The sequence below is a fragment of the Eptesicus fuscus genome, chromosome 16 (genome assembly GCF_027574615.1).
Source record: "Eptesicus fuscus isolate TK198812 chromosome 16, DD_ASM_mEF_20220401, whole genome shotgun sequence".
NCBI classification, from domain to species: domain Eukaryota; kingdom Metazoa; phylum Chordata; class Mammalia; order Chiroptera; family Vespertilionidae; genus Eptesicus; species Eptesicus fuscus.
Window position 1 is genome coordinate 56,108,919 of NC_072488.1, and position 16,856 is coordinate 56,125,774.

Below are 16,856 nucleotides of genomic sequence, written 5' to 3' on the forward strand. Positions count from 1 at the left end.
AATGATGAGAGAAAATCATTGATCGGCTGCCTCCTGCACATCCCCCACTGGGAATTGAGCCCAGAAGCCGGGCATGTGCCCCTGACCGGAATGGAACGTGGGACCCTTCAGCCCGCAGGTTTGGCTCTATCCACTGAGCCAAACCAGCAAGGCTCTGGTTGGAATATTTTAATCTACCACCCTGACAAGAGACCACTACCTTACTCTCCCATGGCATGATTGGTTGTCTGATTCTCAAGCTGTATGACAAAACGCCACCAAATGTGCAGAGCCAATGTTATTAATGTGAAAACCACACTAGACCACGAAGGGATCAGAAGTCAATTTATCTTCTGCGATAGGATGCAAAGAGAACATGGCCTCCCATCCTTTCTACATCCAAAACCACGTATATTCAGGTAAAGAGAAAAGGGTAATTAGCATTTACTGAACGCCGAGTTCTAGTCACTCTCAAACACAGTTACATTGAATTCCAGCCACAAGGCAGGTACTGATCCTAAAAATTCACGTTCGGGAGGGAGCAGTCGGGTATTCTGGGGCTCGCTCCTGGTGACGCAGTGCAGCGAGCAGGAGCTGGGACTGGACTCCGCTTGGAGTCCTCCTCCTCGCCCCGCCCCCGCCAGTAAACATTGGCGTCCGCGGGGGTCGGTGACCCGGAGCGTCCTGGCGCCCCCATACGCTCTTGGGGACGGCCTGATTCTCGGGATGGACCACTCTGCCTCCATCCGGTGCGCGACTGCGGGAGCGAGGCCAACGCGCCTCTCTTCTCCGGGGCGGGGCAGCGCCTGTCTGGCCAAGGGCATCACAGGGGCGGCAACGTGCGGGAACTGGATTCGCAGCATCTCCGGTCAGGTGTGGCCTCCCGACGCGGCCGGTTACAGATGCACTCGAAGTGTGGATTGGGGCGCGGCTTGCTCCATAAATCGGGGCTCGCGGGAGGAACCAGGGACGACCGTGATCGCGGCCTCAGAACCCCACAGACGACCCCCACTGTCAGCAGGCTGCAAGGCCCGGCGAGGCAGACACCACCGGCCCAGCCCCGCCTCTCGTCTCCTCCGGGAGTGAGCAGCCGCCCGTGGGGGCGTGGCCTCCGGCGCGCGACAGGCCTATGAGCGCCGGCGTCGGGCTTTTCCCGCTGGGCCAGCCCGGCGGGCGGGAGTACGTCACCGGGGGCGGAGCTCCGAGGTGGCGCGCGCGCGCGCGACGGTCACGTGGGCCGCGCGCCGGTTATAAAGTGCGGCAGCGGCGGGTGCCATCAGAGTGATGGCCGCTGGCGAGCATTGCTACTTTCTTCTCCTCCGTTTCTGAGGCACTGCGCTGCTTCTCGGAGGTTCCAACCCCGCCCGTCGTGTGCTCGCCGCCTGGACCTTCCCGTCTGCGTCCGCCTTCGTTTCCCGTGGTGAGTGGGGCGCCGTGGCGAAGGGCGCTTTCTGTCCGGGCAGGCGGGATTCCTGCCTCGTGCGTCCGCCCGCCCGCGGCCTTTTTGGCGGTCCCGGCGCGCGGGAGCGGCCTGTTTCGGTGTCCACGGAGGGCGGGTGGGCGGGCGCGGGGAGGGGCCCGCCACGTGCTGGCCGCGCGCCCAGCCCGGGGGCTGTGGGCGTGCGCCATCGTGGTTCTCTGTCCCCCCAGGATGAGCCAGTGTCCCCGCGCGTCCTCGCCATGGCCTTCCGCGCCGCGCCGCTAGCCCCCCGGAACTCGAGGCGTCCCGGACCGCAGATGCCCGCGCGCAGCGTATAGCAGTGGCCGGCCCGGTGTCTGCCGCAGTTTACAGTATTTAATTTTATATAATATATATTATTTATTAGAGCGTCTCTGATACCTCATACTCATTCTGTTTACACGCCTGAAAGCTGCGCAGTAGTTCTTGTTAGTTAAGCCCGCTGCTCCGGGGATGGCGTCCACCGCGGCCACGCTGGTGGCCAGCACCGCGGCCACGCTGATGGTCAGCACCGTGGCCACGGCCACCGGCCCGCTGGACAAGTACCTGTGGATGCTGGTCCTGGGCTTCGTCATCGCCTTCGTGCTGGCCTTCTCCGTGGGCGCCAATGACGTAGCGAATTCGTTTGGCACGGCCGTGGGCTCGGGAGTGGTGACCCTGAAGCAGGCCTGCATCTTAGCTAGCATCTTTGAGACTGTGGGCTCCGTTCTGCTGGGGGCCAAAGTGAGTGAGACCATCCGGAAGGGCCTGATCGACGTGACCATGTACAACACGACCCAGCATCTGCTGATGGCCGGCTCGGTCAGTGCCATGTTCGGTAAGTTCTGTGCTATGTTGTCCCCTCCGTGTTGGGGGAGCAAATGCCTATCACATGATTTCCCTCAGAATGCACTGCATACATAATAGAATTTTGTCATTTACTAAAGAAAACTTTACTGTGTTTCAGGTTCTGCGGTGTGGCAACTAGTGGCTTCGTTTTTGAAGCTTCCCATTTCTGGAACCCATTGTATCGTTGGCGCAACCATTGGTTTCTCCCTTGTGGCACAAGGGCAGAAAGGTGTCAAGTGGTCTGAACTAGTAAAAATTGGTATGTTTAATTCAGAATGACTTCTTAATTCTTGTCATGTTCCATGGCATTATGTTGGGGAGCATTGTGTAAAAGGGAGGGACAGATTAAAGTTCTGGGAACAGAATACTAAAATTTAAAGTGCATATTGGTTCCTGACTTTTGTAAGTTGTTGATATTTGTTCTTAATGTGTTCTATTCCAGTGTTGTCTTGGTTTGTTTCTCCGCTGCTTTCTGGTATCATGTCCGGAATTTTATTCTACCTTGTTCGGACATTCATCCTCCGTAAGGTAATTTTTCTTTCCCTCCTTTTATGACCTTTAGTGGGTCTGGTATTCAGACCAATAGCATTCTTGCAGTGTAATTGATGTGTAGGTATATGGCCTTGGACAGTTGAAAAATTCTTTGTTCTGTGCACCTTTTGTATGTTGCTGAGTTCTCTGAAAGAAGCAAGCTTTCACCAAGAGGGTGTTCAGGAGGGAAAATTGAATGAGTGCTTTGGTGTGCCAAGGAATAGGAAAGACAGGGAGTGGAAAATTAGGGAAATGTATTTAAGGTGGTTTTGCCCAGCTATATGCAGATGACTACTTTAAACCCCCATTATGTAGACTGTTTTGAATTGTAAGCTTGGGGTTCAACAATTCACAATGTCCCCTATGGGTTTTTCTTAGTGCCACTTAAATGGAGTAGTTTGGGTCTACATAGTTAATTCAATAGAGCTGATTATCCTTATAACCTGTTTATAAGCTTCTAGGTGGAAACTCTGCTTCTCACTGTGACTTAGACTCTAATTCCTTAGAACTGTTTTGTTTTTCTGGGCCAGAAAAAAAATCCAGAGAGCCATTTCATTTCCTGTCCACTTGAAAAAGCCTTTTCAGGGACCCGATAGCATTTCTTTCATCAAGAAGTCTGATGCTGGCTCCAAGGTGGACAACAAGGGGTGTTGTCATTGGACTGAGTTACAGTGAGAATAAATGGATTTTTCTAAGAAAACAAAGTTGTCCTTTTTTTGAAGTAAATGGCTCTTAACTGTCCATTGTAAGTTCTTAAAAATGCTTCTAAGCGGAGGAAATCTGAGTGAAGGGAGATAAGTAGCTTTATCCCCAGGGGTAAGAATATGTTCAGACCCACTTGTTTGGTCCAGTTGTAGGCTTCTCTAGGGAAGGAATTGTACCTCTTCTCTATAGAAACTGACTGGCATTAGCATGGAAGAATAAAGCAGTTCAGTGCTTTGAAAACTTGAAGCATTTGTGGCCTGGAATAATTTGAGAGTAAACAGTTCATTGATATTAACTGTCTCAGAGTTTGGTATTGTTTATACTGCAAGCTAGTATGACTACATCTACCTTTCCACTTCCCATAGCTGTCTCACATGACAATGTGATGCTTAAATTGGAGGCTTGCTTGTAGTCTCAGACCAGATGTTTCAGTATTATTATTAGAGTCACACAGCTTTCTGCCATCAGTGAACCAGGAGAATTGATAGATAATCCCTTATTAGGGATTCCTGCTTATAAAAGGTTTACACTGGGTCTCTGTTGATTGATTATTGGGAAGCAGATGCATCTGATACTAGACAAAACAAAGTTGTCTTCTTTACGGGGAATGGTAGTGCTCTGAGGTACAAAGAGAGATTTTTGAGATGCCAGACCTATTGTTTGAGGAATGCATGCTAGGTTCTTTTATCCCCAGTTACTGAGAGCTTCAATTAGATATATTAACTTCTTTTAAGAAAAAGTGTTTTTATTGATTATAGAGAGAGGAAGGGAGAGGGAGAGAGAAACACTGATCTGCTGCCTCCTGAATGCTCCCTACTGGGGATTAAGCCCATAACCTGGGCATGTGCCCTGACTCGGAATTGAACCCGTGACCTTTGGACCTTGATGCTCAACCAACTAAGCCACACTGGCCAGGGCTATATTAAGTTGTATGGGTATGAGGGTGGACATGATCAAGAATAATTGAAATAGTGTTTAAACCAAAATTGACTTTGAGGGTCTTCCTCACCTCCCCCTTCCCCCACCCCTCCACCCCTCCACCCTGGGGCATGCACTCATGCACATATTCTGTGTCCATTCCATCAATAACATGAGTTTTCAGGCAATGAGTGAATATTTCTGGTTAGTTAGGTTTTAAATCTCAAGAAATCATCCTTAGATGAGTAACTTTTGGGGGTCCTGGCTGTTAAAATTTTTCAACTTAGGTTTTTGTTTTGGAAGTTGACATTGAAATTACTTTTTAAAAAGTTTCCATTCTCTGAATGTCTGTTCCAAGGGCGTTGAGTAGTCTAGTAGGAAAAAGCAGAATGGAGATAAGGTAATTCTGTTAAGGACTGGGCAATAGCCCTAGCCGGTTTGGCTCAGTGGCTAGAACATCGGCCTGTGGACCGAAGAGTACCCGATTCGATTCCAATCAAGGGCATGTGCCTGGGTTTGGGGCTTGATCCCCATAGGGGGCATGCAGAAGGCAGCTGATCTGTGATTCTCTCTCATCATTGATGTTTCTATCTCTTCCTCCCTGAAATCAATAAAAATACATTAAAAAAAAGGAAAAAGAAATGCATGGCTACTTCCTTTTTGACCAACCTTTGTTATGAGAAGTCCCTACTTAAGTCTGTAGAACCCTAATGGGTTTTGAATGGGGGGCAGGGGCGGCGGAGTTCTTAGGTTCCTTGGAGAGTTTTCTTCAAACCATGGATAGTTGTTAAAAGAAAAATGTATATACCCCTCAGGTTCATAACCTATTGACTGCCCTTGGGGTGTGACCCCCATTGTTGAGTTGTTCAGGGAAGCTTAACAGTCCCTAGGTTCTCTATGTTACTCAATGTTTTTATTTTGGCTATTTACCTGTAGATAGGGGAGCTAAAACTCAGAGTCCTTTTTAGTAAGGGCCCATCTCTACTGACTTGGAGTGGCACCTTTACTTTGTCTTGTTTCTTTGATCTTAAGCTAGTGCCTCCCCTTCCCACTGGTTATTCTGGAAGCTTTAGGATAACTTTTGGGTCTTTACCGTTCTCTTCCTCCCCGAGTGTTTCCTTTGGATTGTGATCAAGATCGTAGTAAACCTATAGGTAACATCTTTACAGGTTAGCCTTCCCATGTATTCAGATCCATGCTCTCGTTCTTTATGTGTTCGACTTCTGTCTTTTCCTGCAGAATTAATACACATTTGTTGTAGGTGGAGCTCTTCTTGTCTCCAGTCACACTGGCTTTTTTGCTGTTCTTAAACATTTCAAGTTTTGTTTCAGGGCCTTTGCACTTGCTGACATCGCTGTCTAGAATATTCTGCCCCAGCCCTCCCACTCCCCACCCCCATCCCACCAGATAGCCAGGTAGCCGGCTCCTTCTCTACCCCTAAGTGTGTACATGGTTGTTGACTTAAATATTTGTGTTTTTGCTTCACTGATTCTTCCTTCCACCCCCTTCCCTGAATTAAAATGTATGCCTCCTTCCATCATTTCTCCTTACCCTTCTTTATTTTTCTTCATAGCATTTGTCAGTACTTTACATTATTCTGTGTTAGAATGTAAATGTCAGTTCTGTGAGGGCAGGGACATTGTTTCATTCCCGTCTGTATTTCAGTGCCAAGAATAGTGCTTGGCACAGTCTGTTGAATGAGGGGTAATCTTGTGCACAATTGGTTTTTATCTTAGCACTTGGGAAAATCATTAATAATTGTGTATTTATCAGATGTCTAGATAAGGTGGTTGTTATAGGTATATTCTACTACATAGTGTATTTTTAAGAAATCTTTGCAGGCGCCGAGGCCGGTTTGGCTCAGTGGATAGAGCGTCGGCCTGCGGACTGAAGGGTCCCAGGTTCGATTCCAGTCAAAGGCATGTACCTTGGTTGTGGGCACATCCCTAGTAGGGGGTGTGCAGGAGGCAGCTGATGATGTGCAGGAGGCAGCTGATCGATATTTCTCTCTCACCAACGTTTCTAGCTCTCTATCCCTCTCCCTTCCTCTCTGTAAAAAATCAATAAAATATATTTAAAAAAAAATCTTTGCAGGTAAGAAATGTTCTAACATATCAAGGTCTGTTTCTTGACATCTTTTAACAAATGTCTAGTATGCCTTCAGGTGTGTGTGCCGATTTACATCTGGAACCCTGAGTGTGAACTGATTTTTCGGGACATTACTGGTATAGTTAGTCTTGTTTTGATAAAACAAAAACTCAAAAACAAAAAGCACATAAACTTAAATTCAGGTAGCTATAAATTGGCCTTGATGAACAGACTTCCAGGAGCAGATGTAGGATAAGCCCACTGGGCTTGGGAACTACTGTGGAGAAACAGCTATTGGCACCAGAATTCCTGAACCTGCCCTTTTACAAGGCTCTATAGACATGGGTTAATTTCACAGCTTTTGGGTATTGATCTTAACGTTATTTTACAGGCAGATCCAGTTCCTAATGGTTTGCGAGCTTTGCCAGTTTTCTATGCTTGCACAGTTGGGATAAACCTGTTTTCCATCATGTATACTGGAGCACCTTGTAAGTATATATCAAAATATTTAGATGTGAATTTAAAGTTGTTTACAAAACTTACATTAAATGCCCAATTTACCCCTTTTTGCTTTACAGGGCTGAAATCTCCTAGAAGGTGGCTGGCCTGCACCCATTTCAGAAGGCTGCAGGCTAGTGTATGCTGAGTTAACCTAGATAGTTTTTCAACCAAAGAGACCTGCTCAGATTCTAAATCACTACAGACCTTTACTCTTTAGTCTTCACAGGACCCAAGATAATATGGTCTTCTCCCTCCCTTTCTCCTATCTATGCCAGAAATATTGGCATTGGTACTGGCCTGAACTGCTGGCTGCTGAAGAGTTCTTAGTTATATCTGGTCTTCAATAATCAGCCATTTAGCACTGGTTTGCTTGATATTTTCATTTTCTCTCCCAAATGGAGCTACTTTTATTGTATTAATTTACTCCCCTAAACCTGCTTGAATGACAAGAGTTGGGATGCTTAACACCTGATCTAAGTGCATGTGGAAGAAGAATTCATGCAGCTAAGAGGAAAAGTACTTTGTGAGAATGTAAAAATTGAAATATTACTTCATGTTGGGGCTAAGGCAATTAGTGGATTAAATTATGATGCATGTTTAATTTAGCAACTGGAAAAGATTGACAACTTGTAACTTGTTGGCAGGGCTCTGCCTGCCTTGATCAGCTTAGTTGTGCTGTCTAGGTTCATTTGACATGAGGGTCTTTGACCATTAAGTCAGTGCTCCTGTCCTTTGGAAGAAATACATGTACGTTGTTGCCCAGGATACATGTCACATAGTGAGGGAGAGGGGAATGGGAACTGGAACAGTATCTGGAAGCTACAAGACCGATGAGAATATTGATCTTCCTTAGAGCATACTAGACACCTTACCAAATGCTGCAGGCATAGAAAAGCTTGCGTGCAGCACTTCCATTAGTTTAAGTTGGGTTCTTTATGCTAACCTAAGAAGTCTCCGAGAGGCTCTCGGCATTGGGGTTTATGTAACAGCAGCAGAGCTCATAGTTCAGTGAAATTAGAAACTTAACATTTTCAGTTGTTTTTGAAAAGGGAACTTGGGTATTTTTGTTTTGCCTTTTGTGGATCATTTATAAGAAAAACCAGTTCCAATTCCCTTTTTAAACTTGGAATGTGGGCAAATTTAAATTGTGGTGATATTGATTGAATTTCATGTATCTTATAGTTTGTGTGACTTTATATGATCAAGCTTGATAGTGGGAATTGAAATGAAAAGATTTGTAGTCATTATAAAACTTGCATTTTGAAGGGTTCTCAATTTACATATGACTATAAAATAGTAATCATTTTTGAGGGGCCAATAGAATTTTCATTTTATAAGTAATTAATAATAAGCAAAAGAAAGCAGAACAACCATAAGTGACTAAGCTCTTGGATAAGCTAGAAATCATAACATCTTTTATGCTTAAATAGATTCTCTGGTGTTTTGCTTCTGTCATAAACATACACTAGAGGCTTGTAGCCTATTGACATGTCAGTGGTAAGCAGATGGTGGCTAATATTAATGATCCCTGAGCCTTATGAAAAAGTAGACAAGTTTCTAAGATACAGCTTATGAGTGCAATTACCACTAAGTTATTTTCCTTTTGTTAAAGACTCCTTTGAACTGTTGTTATCTTTTGATAGATAATATCCTTGTTTTCTGTATCTTAGTTTGATGAGTCTAAGAGATAATATTCTTGTTTTAAAGGGTTTTGCTGGAGGATAGTACAATGGCTGTGATAACTCCACAGAGAATTCTATAAGTATAAGATATGACTGTGGCACCTTCCTATGTAATGTGCACAGCCACCATCTGGAGACGGGAGTGGGGTGGTTCCATTTTCAGAGCTAGTAGATTCTCAGTATAGTAATCCCCATTGTCTAAGGCAAAGAAAGGGAAAAGGCTAGTTTGTGAAGGCACTTGGGAGATGTCGGTCTCTAGTAGGTATTTAAAGTGGGCCAGACTGGTGTGGGTGTCAGGTGACAACTAGATATTCCTCCCAAGTCTGTATAGCCATGAGCACAGTAGCTCCTGTGGACCTAAAGCTGGCAGCTGCTGAAGGGCGATGGGCTGGCGTGGGGAACCTGAGTCCCCACAGGAGGGTTTACACACCGTTGCAAGGGCTTTAGCCCTGGGGTTTTCAAGATGCACCATTTTATCTCCTAGTGCTGGGCTTTGACAAACTTCCTCTGTGGGGCACCATCCTCATCTCGGTGGGATGTGCAGTTCTCTGTGCCCTTATCGTCTGGTTCTTTGTATGTCCCAGGATGAAGAGGAAAATTGAACGTAAGTATCACATTGTAGCAGAAAATGTAACTTGTAATGTGCTATGTCTTTTTGTTTGGCCACCTATAAAATTCCACCATTTGGATATATTGACAATGTCAAAAATTTTAAATGACGATTTGAAGCTAGGGTTTATCAGCCAAAGTATATTCTTACTGACTTAAAATTACCTGAGACTGGTCAGAGGGAATGTTGGACCTATGCTGTGGACACAAGCTGGGCATATATTAGTGAACTGTACCTTAATCAGTTTCCAGTAATAGACAAATAGACGGTGAAGACTACATTAAATGAGAATACTTAAGGGTACCTTAATGAAAAATACGAGTCAGGTACAAAATGCTTTCATAGAGGAAACATTTACCCTAATTCTGTGTGGAACGTCATATTTAGACATTCATAACTATGGCTGATGTATATATCCGACTTTACAGTTTTCAGAATTATAACACAAATTCTAGAGGTGAACATTTCCAAGTGTCATTTAGGCTTCTTTTAGGCCATCGCTGCACACAGTGTTGTACTGTAACTAAACACTAAGTAAATTTTGGTTAGTCTTAAATCTTGTATTCCTTTCCTTACTGGTGGAGTTCTCTTAATATAATCTTTCTCTGCCCTTTTCACTTGCAAATGCTCAGTTGGTGATGTGGTTTGCTGTTTGCAAGGGAGGCAGCACCAGCTGCAGTGGCCTTGGGAGCAGTGCTGTGTCATGCAGCTGCACTGAGCGCCTGCGCACAGTGGGAATGAGGCTGTCAGTACTTGCTGACCTCGTTTCCCCTCAGTCTGGGAGAAGATGATACAAGTCTCGCTAATGTTTTATATCCTACTCTAACTTGACTGTGATGCCTGAATGAGCATGTAAACTTTGGGCATTGGCTTGATAGGCAGAAAATACCCCTACCTGGTTGTGGAATTTAGTCACAGGCACATGTCTCTTTTATAGAAGTGGAAATTAGAGTTGTCATCTTCAGTTGCCTGCACTGAGCTGTGTTGCTTTGCTTGAATTCATGGAAGAGCTTTTGGGGGAATTCTTTTATAAAAACATGAACTAGATGCAGTCCAATTTTCAATCCGTTGCCAGCTTTGGCTTGAGTTACCTTTCATTACAGAACAGGTCGGCAGGGAAACTAAGCATGGCTTACGTGTAAAGGATTGTAAAGGAAAGGACACGACAGAATCCACAAAGCTTTTGCTGTTTGGTCCTTTACTGAAAGACTTTGCAGCCCCTGATACTAAGTGTCCTGCATTGCTGTTTTCCTCCCAGGAGAAATGAGATGTGGCAAATACAACAGACAGGAAGATTATTCTGAATTTGTACTGAAGTTTACATATGTTGGGATGGACTTCTTTGAAGTGGGGGAAGGGGAGATGTGGAACAAGTTGGTTTGGTCAAAACCAAACAAAAATTTCTTCTTTTCTAGGAGAAATAAAGTCTAGTCCTTCGGTAAGCCCCTTAATGGAAAAAAAGAATAGCTTGAAAGAAGACCATGAAGAAGCAAAGCTGTCTCTCGGTGACATTGAAATCCGGAGTCCCATTTCTGAGGTGGGGCCTGCCACCGTGCCCCTGCGGGCTGCGGTGGAAGAGAGGACTGTCTCCTTCAAGCTGGGAGACTTGGAGGAAGCGCCGGAGCGAGAGCGGCTTCCCAGTGTGGACCTGAAAGAGGAAACCAGCCTGGACGGGCCCATGAACGGTGAGTGGAATTTCTTCGGCGGGGAAACAGTTTCACTTTTCTGCTGGTGAAGAGGCTCACCGGTGCCTCCTGATGCTCTTGGTATTGATGAGTCCTTTGGTCTTGGCCAGGTGCCGTGCAGCTGCCTAACGGGAACCTTGTTCAGTTCAGCCAGGCCGTCAGTAACCAGATCAACTCCAGTGGCCACTACCAGTATCACACCGTGCACAAAGACTCCGGCTTGTACAAAGAGCTGCTGCACAAGCTGCATCTTGCCAAGGTGGGCGACTGCATGGGAGACTCTGGTGACAAACCCTTGAGGCGCAACAATAGCTACACTTCCTATACCATGGCAATTTGTGGCATGCCTCTGGATTCATTCCGTGCCAAAGAAGGTGAGCAGAAAGGTGAGGAGATGGAGAAGCTGACGTGGCCGAATGCAGACAGCAAGAAGCGAATTCGAATGGACAGTTACACCAGCTACTGCAATGCTGTGTCTGACATTCACTCGGCCTCTGAGATGGACATGAGCATCAAGGCAGAGATGGGTCTGGGTGACAGAAAAGGAAGTAATAGCTCTCTAGAAGAATGGAACGACCAGGATAAACCAGAAGTGTCTCTCCTCTTCCAGTTCCTGCAGATCCTCACGGCCTGCTTTGGCTCATTTGCCCATGGTGGCAATGATGTCAGGTTGGTGACTTTGAATCTTAGCACTTATTCTATTTTTAAACTGCTTATATTTTTATAAGGCTATGCTTGGGTCTGTGGTGCTTAAACCATCCGTGAGACTGAATATCTAGGTAGGATGAGGTAGTAGCAGTTAATTGACTTAATAAAACCAGCAGCAAAATTTTCTTTGGAGAGATATCTGTGGGTGGTAAACAGCTATTGTCCAGAGAAGCCTTTTTGTCTATGGAGATGGGACTCAGTTCTCATAATAAATTTTGGGATGTAAGGTGGAAAAAAACATCATTGCCTTGTGACACCATAGAGTTTACAGGCTATTGGCTTTAGTTCTGTGATTCGTAAACTGTTGGAGCCTAGAGTTGCTTTAGACTCCCTATGAGAAGACAGTCCCCATATGCGTGGTGCCCCTCAGATCAGCTCTCCTCCTCCTCCTCTTGTGTACGTGGGTTCCATTCATTTTCTGTGAAACAGACCTATTTGCTAATTAGCTTCAGGCTTCATTCAAGACAACTATTAAGTTACTCAGTTCTTAATTCTGTCTGAAAAGTTAATTTTTGCCCTCATTTTTCTTTCAGCAACGCCATTGGCCCTCTGGTTGCCCTGTATCTGGTTTATGAAACGGGAGATGTATCTTCAAAAATAGCAACCCCAATATGGCTTCTGCTATATGGTGGTGTTGGCATCTGCATTGGTCTGTGGGTCTGGGGAAGGAGAGTCATTCAGACCATGGGCAAAGATCTGACGCCGATCACACCCTCCAGGTAATCTGGGAAGGGGGTCTTGTTCCTGAGGCACACACAACTGTGGTGCTGCCACACGAATCACTCTTTAGTTAAAGTGACCCAGTTTGTATAAGTTCTTGATGATCTCACTGTTGCTGTGAACTTTTTAGATTTTACTTATTGTGTGGCCCTTAAACCTAATTTTGGTCAAATATTTATTCAACTCCAGTGGTCTCACAACAATAACTTTTTCTGAGGAAGATATACTCAGTCTTTGTTTTTTTTATGATGGTCTGTTGCTTTTTTTTAAATCTTACTTTCAGAGAGGAAGGGAGGGGGGAGAAAGATAGAAACATCAGTGATGAGAGGATCACTGATCGGCTGCCTCCTACACACCCCATATGGAGATAGAGCCTGCAACCCAGGCATGTGCCCTGACCAGGAATTAGACCGTGACCTCCTGGTTCATTGGTCAACGCTCAACCACTGAGCCATGCTGGCTGGGTGCCTTTGTTTTATTTAGAACCCAAGATGGACGTCTAACAAAAGTGAATGTTGTCCATGGGCTTCCACAAAACCTTAAAACCTCACATGTTAGAGAAGAGGGAGAAGAGAATTCCCATGGCCTGATTGAAGGGAGATTTTAAGAGTTCTAGTCAGTTAAAGAGGTCCATGAGTGGGGCACAGCAAGTTGGCATGAACTTTGAGGTAGTGGTAGCTTATAAAAAAAACCACAAGTTTTATTCTTAACAAGTCATCTTTTTGTGTCCACAGTGGCTTCAGTATTGAACTGGCATCTGCCCTTACTGTGGTAATTGCATCCAACATTGGCCTTCCCATCAGTACAACGCATTGTAAAGTAAGTGTTATGTCACACGCGGTGTCATTTGAATGTTTCTGGTAATATGTAGGCTTTTAAAATATATATGTATTTTTATGGATTTCAGAGTGGAAGGGAGAGAGATATAGAAACATCAGTGATGAGAGAATCACTGATTGGCTGCCTTCTGCATGCCCCACACTGGGGATGGATCCTGTAACCCGGGCATGTGTCCTGACCGGGTATCGAACCGTGACCTCCTGGTTCATAGGTCAACATTCAACCACCAAGCCACGCCGGCTGGGCTAGGCTTTTTTGTTTTTATACTTTGGTTTAGAAACTTTTATGCAGTGGAATCTTGAAGAGTTGCAGGTTAAGGACATATGTCAAGAATATAAAGCCTTACATTTTAAAATTTCTTTACTCTTATTTAAGCAGATAATACTTATTTTCCCCAAATAATGCAAAAGTCCTTTCATGTGGAGCCAGCAAGTCTGTGATGGTTGAAGGGCAGTTTATTTAGAGCCTGTCAGGCCTTAAGCACTAAGAAACCTACTGAGTCCTAGGGTTGCTTGGTGGCCTATCATGTAACTTCAGGGAAAGGGAGAATCGCTTCCCTGTGAGTCACTCTTTTCTTCCAAGATCTCCCAGCAGGTGATCAGCTAATAGCCTCCCTATAGAACGATCTTGGGAAAATCTACAACTTTAAAGTAACTTATAAATTATTATTGGTGCAAGTCATTAAATTCCAGTAGCTCAGAAGGAAAAAGGAAGTGTTCTTATCCTACCATAATATACCCCAGTTAATAAATTGAATGGTTGGTTTTTTATATTGCCTTCATTCTCCCATAGGTAGTCTCCTTAACCTGTTATACACCAGCTCTCATGGGCTTGGTCTAGTTCAGCAGTCTGGGGCTCCTTACCTACCTCATGCGCCTCTTTACCAGAGTACCATTGGAACTTAGTAACCAGTTCTCTTGCCTGTTTCTCTCCTAGGTGGGCTCTGTTGTGTCCGTTGGCTGGCTCCGATCCAAAAAGGCTGTTGACTGGCGACTTTTTCGCAACATTTTCATGGCCTGGTTTGTCACGGTCCCCATTTCTGGTGTAATCAGCGCTGCTATCATGGCGTTCTTCATATATGTCATCCTCTGAGCGGAAGCTATTTGGGATGAGAATTGTGCCAGTGTTTGGACCACCGCAGCATCCCTGCTCCTCTGAACGATTACAGTGATACAGGAGACCCAGGACAATCTTTACAGTTTGGGAGCTGTGGGAGGAAGTATTACTTGTGCTACATTTGCTTTTGTGCTAAATATGACTTGTCTCAAAATTAGCTATTTAAATAGCCAGGTTTCCACTGGTTCCTATTGGCTGTGACTTCCTGTACATATTTATCTACTTTTTGTACCCGGCTTCAATTCCTTTATGTTTTAATGTTGTGTCTGAAGATAACTTGTGATTTCTTTGTTTTCTTAAACACCATTCAGAGCCATTTGACATACAGTGAGTGTGCTCTCTTTGGGGGTGTCACCAGCTTCTGCCTGAACACGCACAGGGACTTAACAACAAAAACATATCTGAAACTTCCCTTGTAATCTCTTAGACAAATAGTCATTTGCACTCTGCCCTCCTGTTGGCAGTGGCAGGTTCTGCTGGCATTTGTGGCATTTGTGGGGACGAGGTTCTTGGGCACAGTAAGAATTTAAATTAGTCACTTCCTGCAAGCAGTTATTGCTATGAAGACTGACTTATTGCTATGAAGAAGTAGGAAGAAAAGCCTCTGGCAGTTGTGGTTTCTTTAAGATTTCTGGCAGTGTGGGATGGATGAATGGAGTGTGAACTTGGGGCAAGTTAGATGGGACAGCCTTCCATGTTCATCTGTCTACCTCTTAACTGAATAAAAAGGCCTACAGTTTTTAGATAATTTGTTGTCATGGTTTTTGTTCATATGTGAAGCATCGGGGCTCCTGATTAGTTGGCCTTATCCATTAACAAGTGACACTTACACCCAACTTCGAGTTCCCTACTCCTCCCTGTTAGAGTGCCACATACAGATCTCTTTACTGTTTTTAACATCCACAAAGTTCCCTATTTGAACAGAGTATTTTTTTGTTTTTGTTTTGTTAATCCTCACTTGATACTTTTCCATTGATTTTTAGAGAGAGGAAAAGACAGAAACATGGATGTGAGAGAAACATCAATTGGTTGCCTCCTACACGTACCCTGACCAGGGTCTGGGCCGGGGAGGAGCTTGCAACCAAGATACATGCTCTTGACCAGAATCGAACCTGGGACCCTTTGGTCTGCAGGCCAAAACTGGCTAGGACTGAATGGACTATTTTATAATTGTTTTCCAGCTTTGCTATTACAAAGAATGCTCAGGTGTGTGTGTGTGTGTGTGTGTGTGCGCGCGCGCGCGCGCGCGCGTTCGCACGCTTGTGTATTGCAGGCTCAGCTTCATTTAAAAATCTTCACTATTGGTTCCTTTAGTCCTGACCATTATCTCTGTAAATGGAAAGTGTAGCTTTGCAAACTAGGTTGATGGTTTCTGCCCCGAGAGCGAGTTTTAGGAAGATGCTTTTTAGCAACCAGACTGCCTGCGAGATTAGACTTGTGCCTGAGGGATTAGACCACTGGTTGGGTACATGCTCCACAAAATCGCTAAGTAAATGTTCATCAGGCCCTGCACTAAGCTCTTTATGCACATTTAGCCCTGAGACTTGTAGTAGGTCTCACCCTTATTTTACAGCTGATGAAAATCTGTGTCTTTCACAATATGCACTAGCAGAGAGATGAGTTAGTCTTTGGGGCTGGCTGGAGGTGGCCTTATGTGGCTTTATTTGAGGAAGGAGGCCGGGCCTGTGCTAAAGGAAACCTGATGATATGCCCTGAACTGAGGGTCCTGGAGGAAGCGAGTTTTGATACTGGCTTCCTCTCCTGGAGCCATATGACCTCACAGAGCCGGACCATCTGCCCTGGGGTGAAACGGAGAATAGTAACCCTCCCAACATTTTCCCTGTGGCTCAGGAAAGGGGGGCGGGGTAGGGGGTGAGTTATTTTTTAAATCAAGGTTGTGTGCATATTAAGGAGTTAGGTGATTCAATAAGGCTTGTAACAACAATGGATCTGCTCTCCCTGTTTTTTCCTTTCCTAAGCCTCGCCCCCCCTCTTCCCACCCCCCCCCCCCACCCCCCCCCGCCGCCCCCGCTGCTTTCAACCCTGGCTCCTCTGTGTCTCAGTGATGTTAAGCTTTCCCTTCTACATACACAGACCCTAACCCCCCTCCATTACTGTATTACTGGGTCTTAATTTTGGTAAGATCAATATTCTGAGCATTGGAAAGGTAGTGCTGAGCTGCTAAGTCATACAGTGACTCTACCCTGCTCACTTCCTGACATTTTGTTGTCTTGTTCTTGTCACTAACTGTTCTCAAAACTCCCAGTTGTTTGATTTTGTCTTGGGACCATTAAAAGCGATAGGCATGGTCTCTCTCCATTGTGGAAGGAAGCCTCCCTCATAGCTTCTTACCTCATCTGGACAAGTTGTACATCTGTCCTGAAATCGTCCTCATCCTCTGGGCATTTCTTTTACCTCCTTTGTTAAATTTCCCATTTTCCGTAGCCCTTTTTTTTTCTTCTTTTTTTGGCTTATTCCCTTGTTTT

At 45.1% G+C, this 16,856-nt stretch overlaps 1 protein-coding gene across 3 annotated transcripts; it reads left to right on the plus strand.

The window, feature by feature from the left end:
* The first annotated feature begins 1,230 nt into the window (after positions 1 to 1,230).
* On the plus strand, positions 1,231 to 15,118 carry SLC20A1 (solute carrier family 20 member 1). 3 transcript variants are annotated; one of them, XM_054727904.1, is made up of 11 exons: positions 1,231 to 1,399; positions 1,630 to 2,255; positions 2,385 to 2,525; positions 2,709 to 2,794; positions 6,900 to 6,996; positions 9,155 to 9,295; positions 10,717 to 10,986; positions 11,097 to 11,655; positions 12,228 to 12,413; positions 13,149 to 13,233; positions 14,191 to 15,118. In XM_054727904.1, the coding sequence occupies exons 2-11, from the start codon at positions 1,892 to 1,894 to the stop codon at positions 14,344 to 14,346; spliced, it is 2,085 nt and encodes a 694-aa protein (XP_054583879.1). In that variant the 5' UTR covers positions 1,231 to 1,399; positions 1,630 to 1,891; the 3' UTR covers positions 14,347 to 15,118. The 3 variants fall into 3 exon arrangements, with proteins under 3 accessions (XP_054583879.1, XP_027993203.2, XP_054583880.1); XM_028137402.2 differs by having other exon boundaries at positions 9,176 to 9,295; XM_054727905.1 differs by lacking the exons at positions 2,709 to 2,794; positions 6,900 to 6,996 and having other exon boundaries at positions 9,176 to 9,295.
* Positions 15,119 to 16,856: the final 1,738 nt, after the last annotated feature.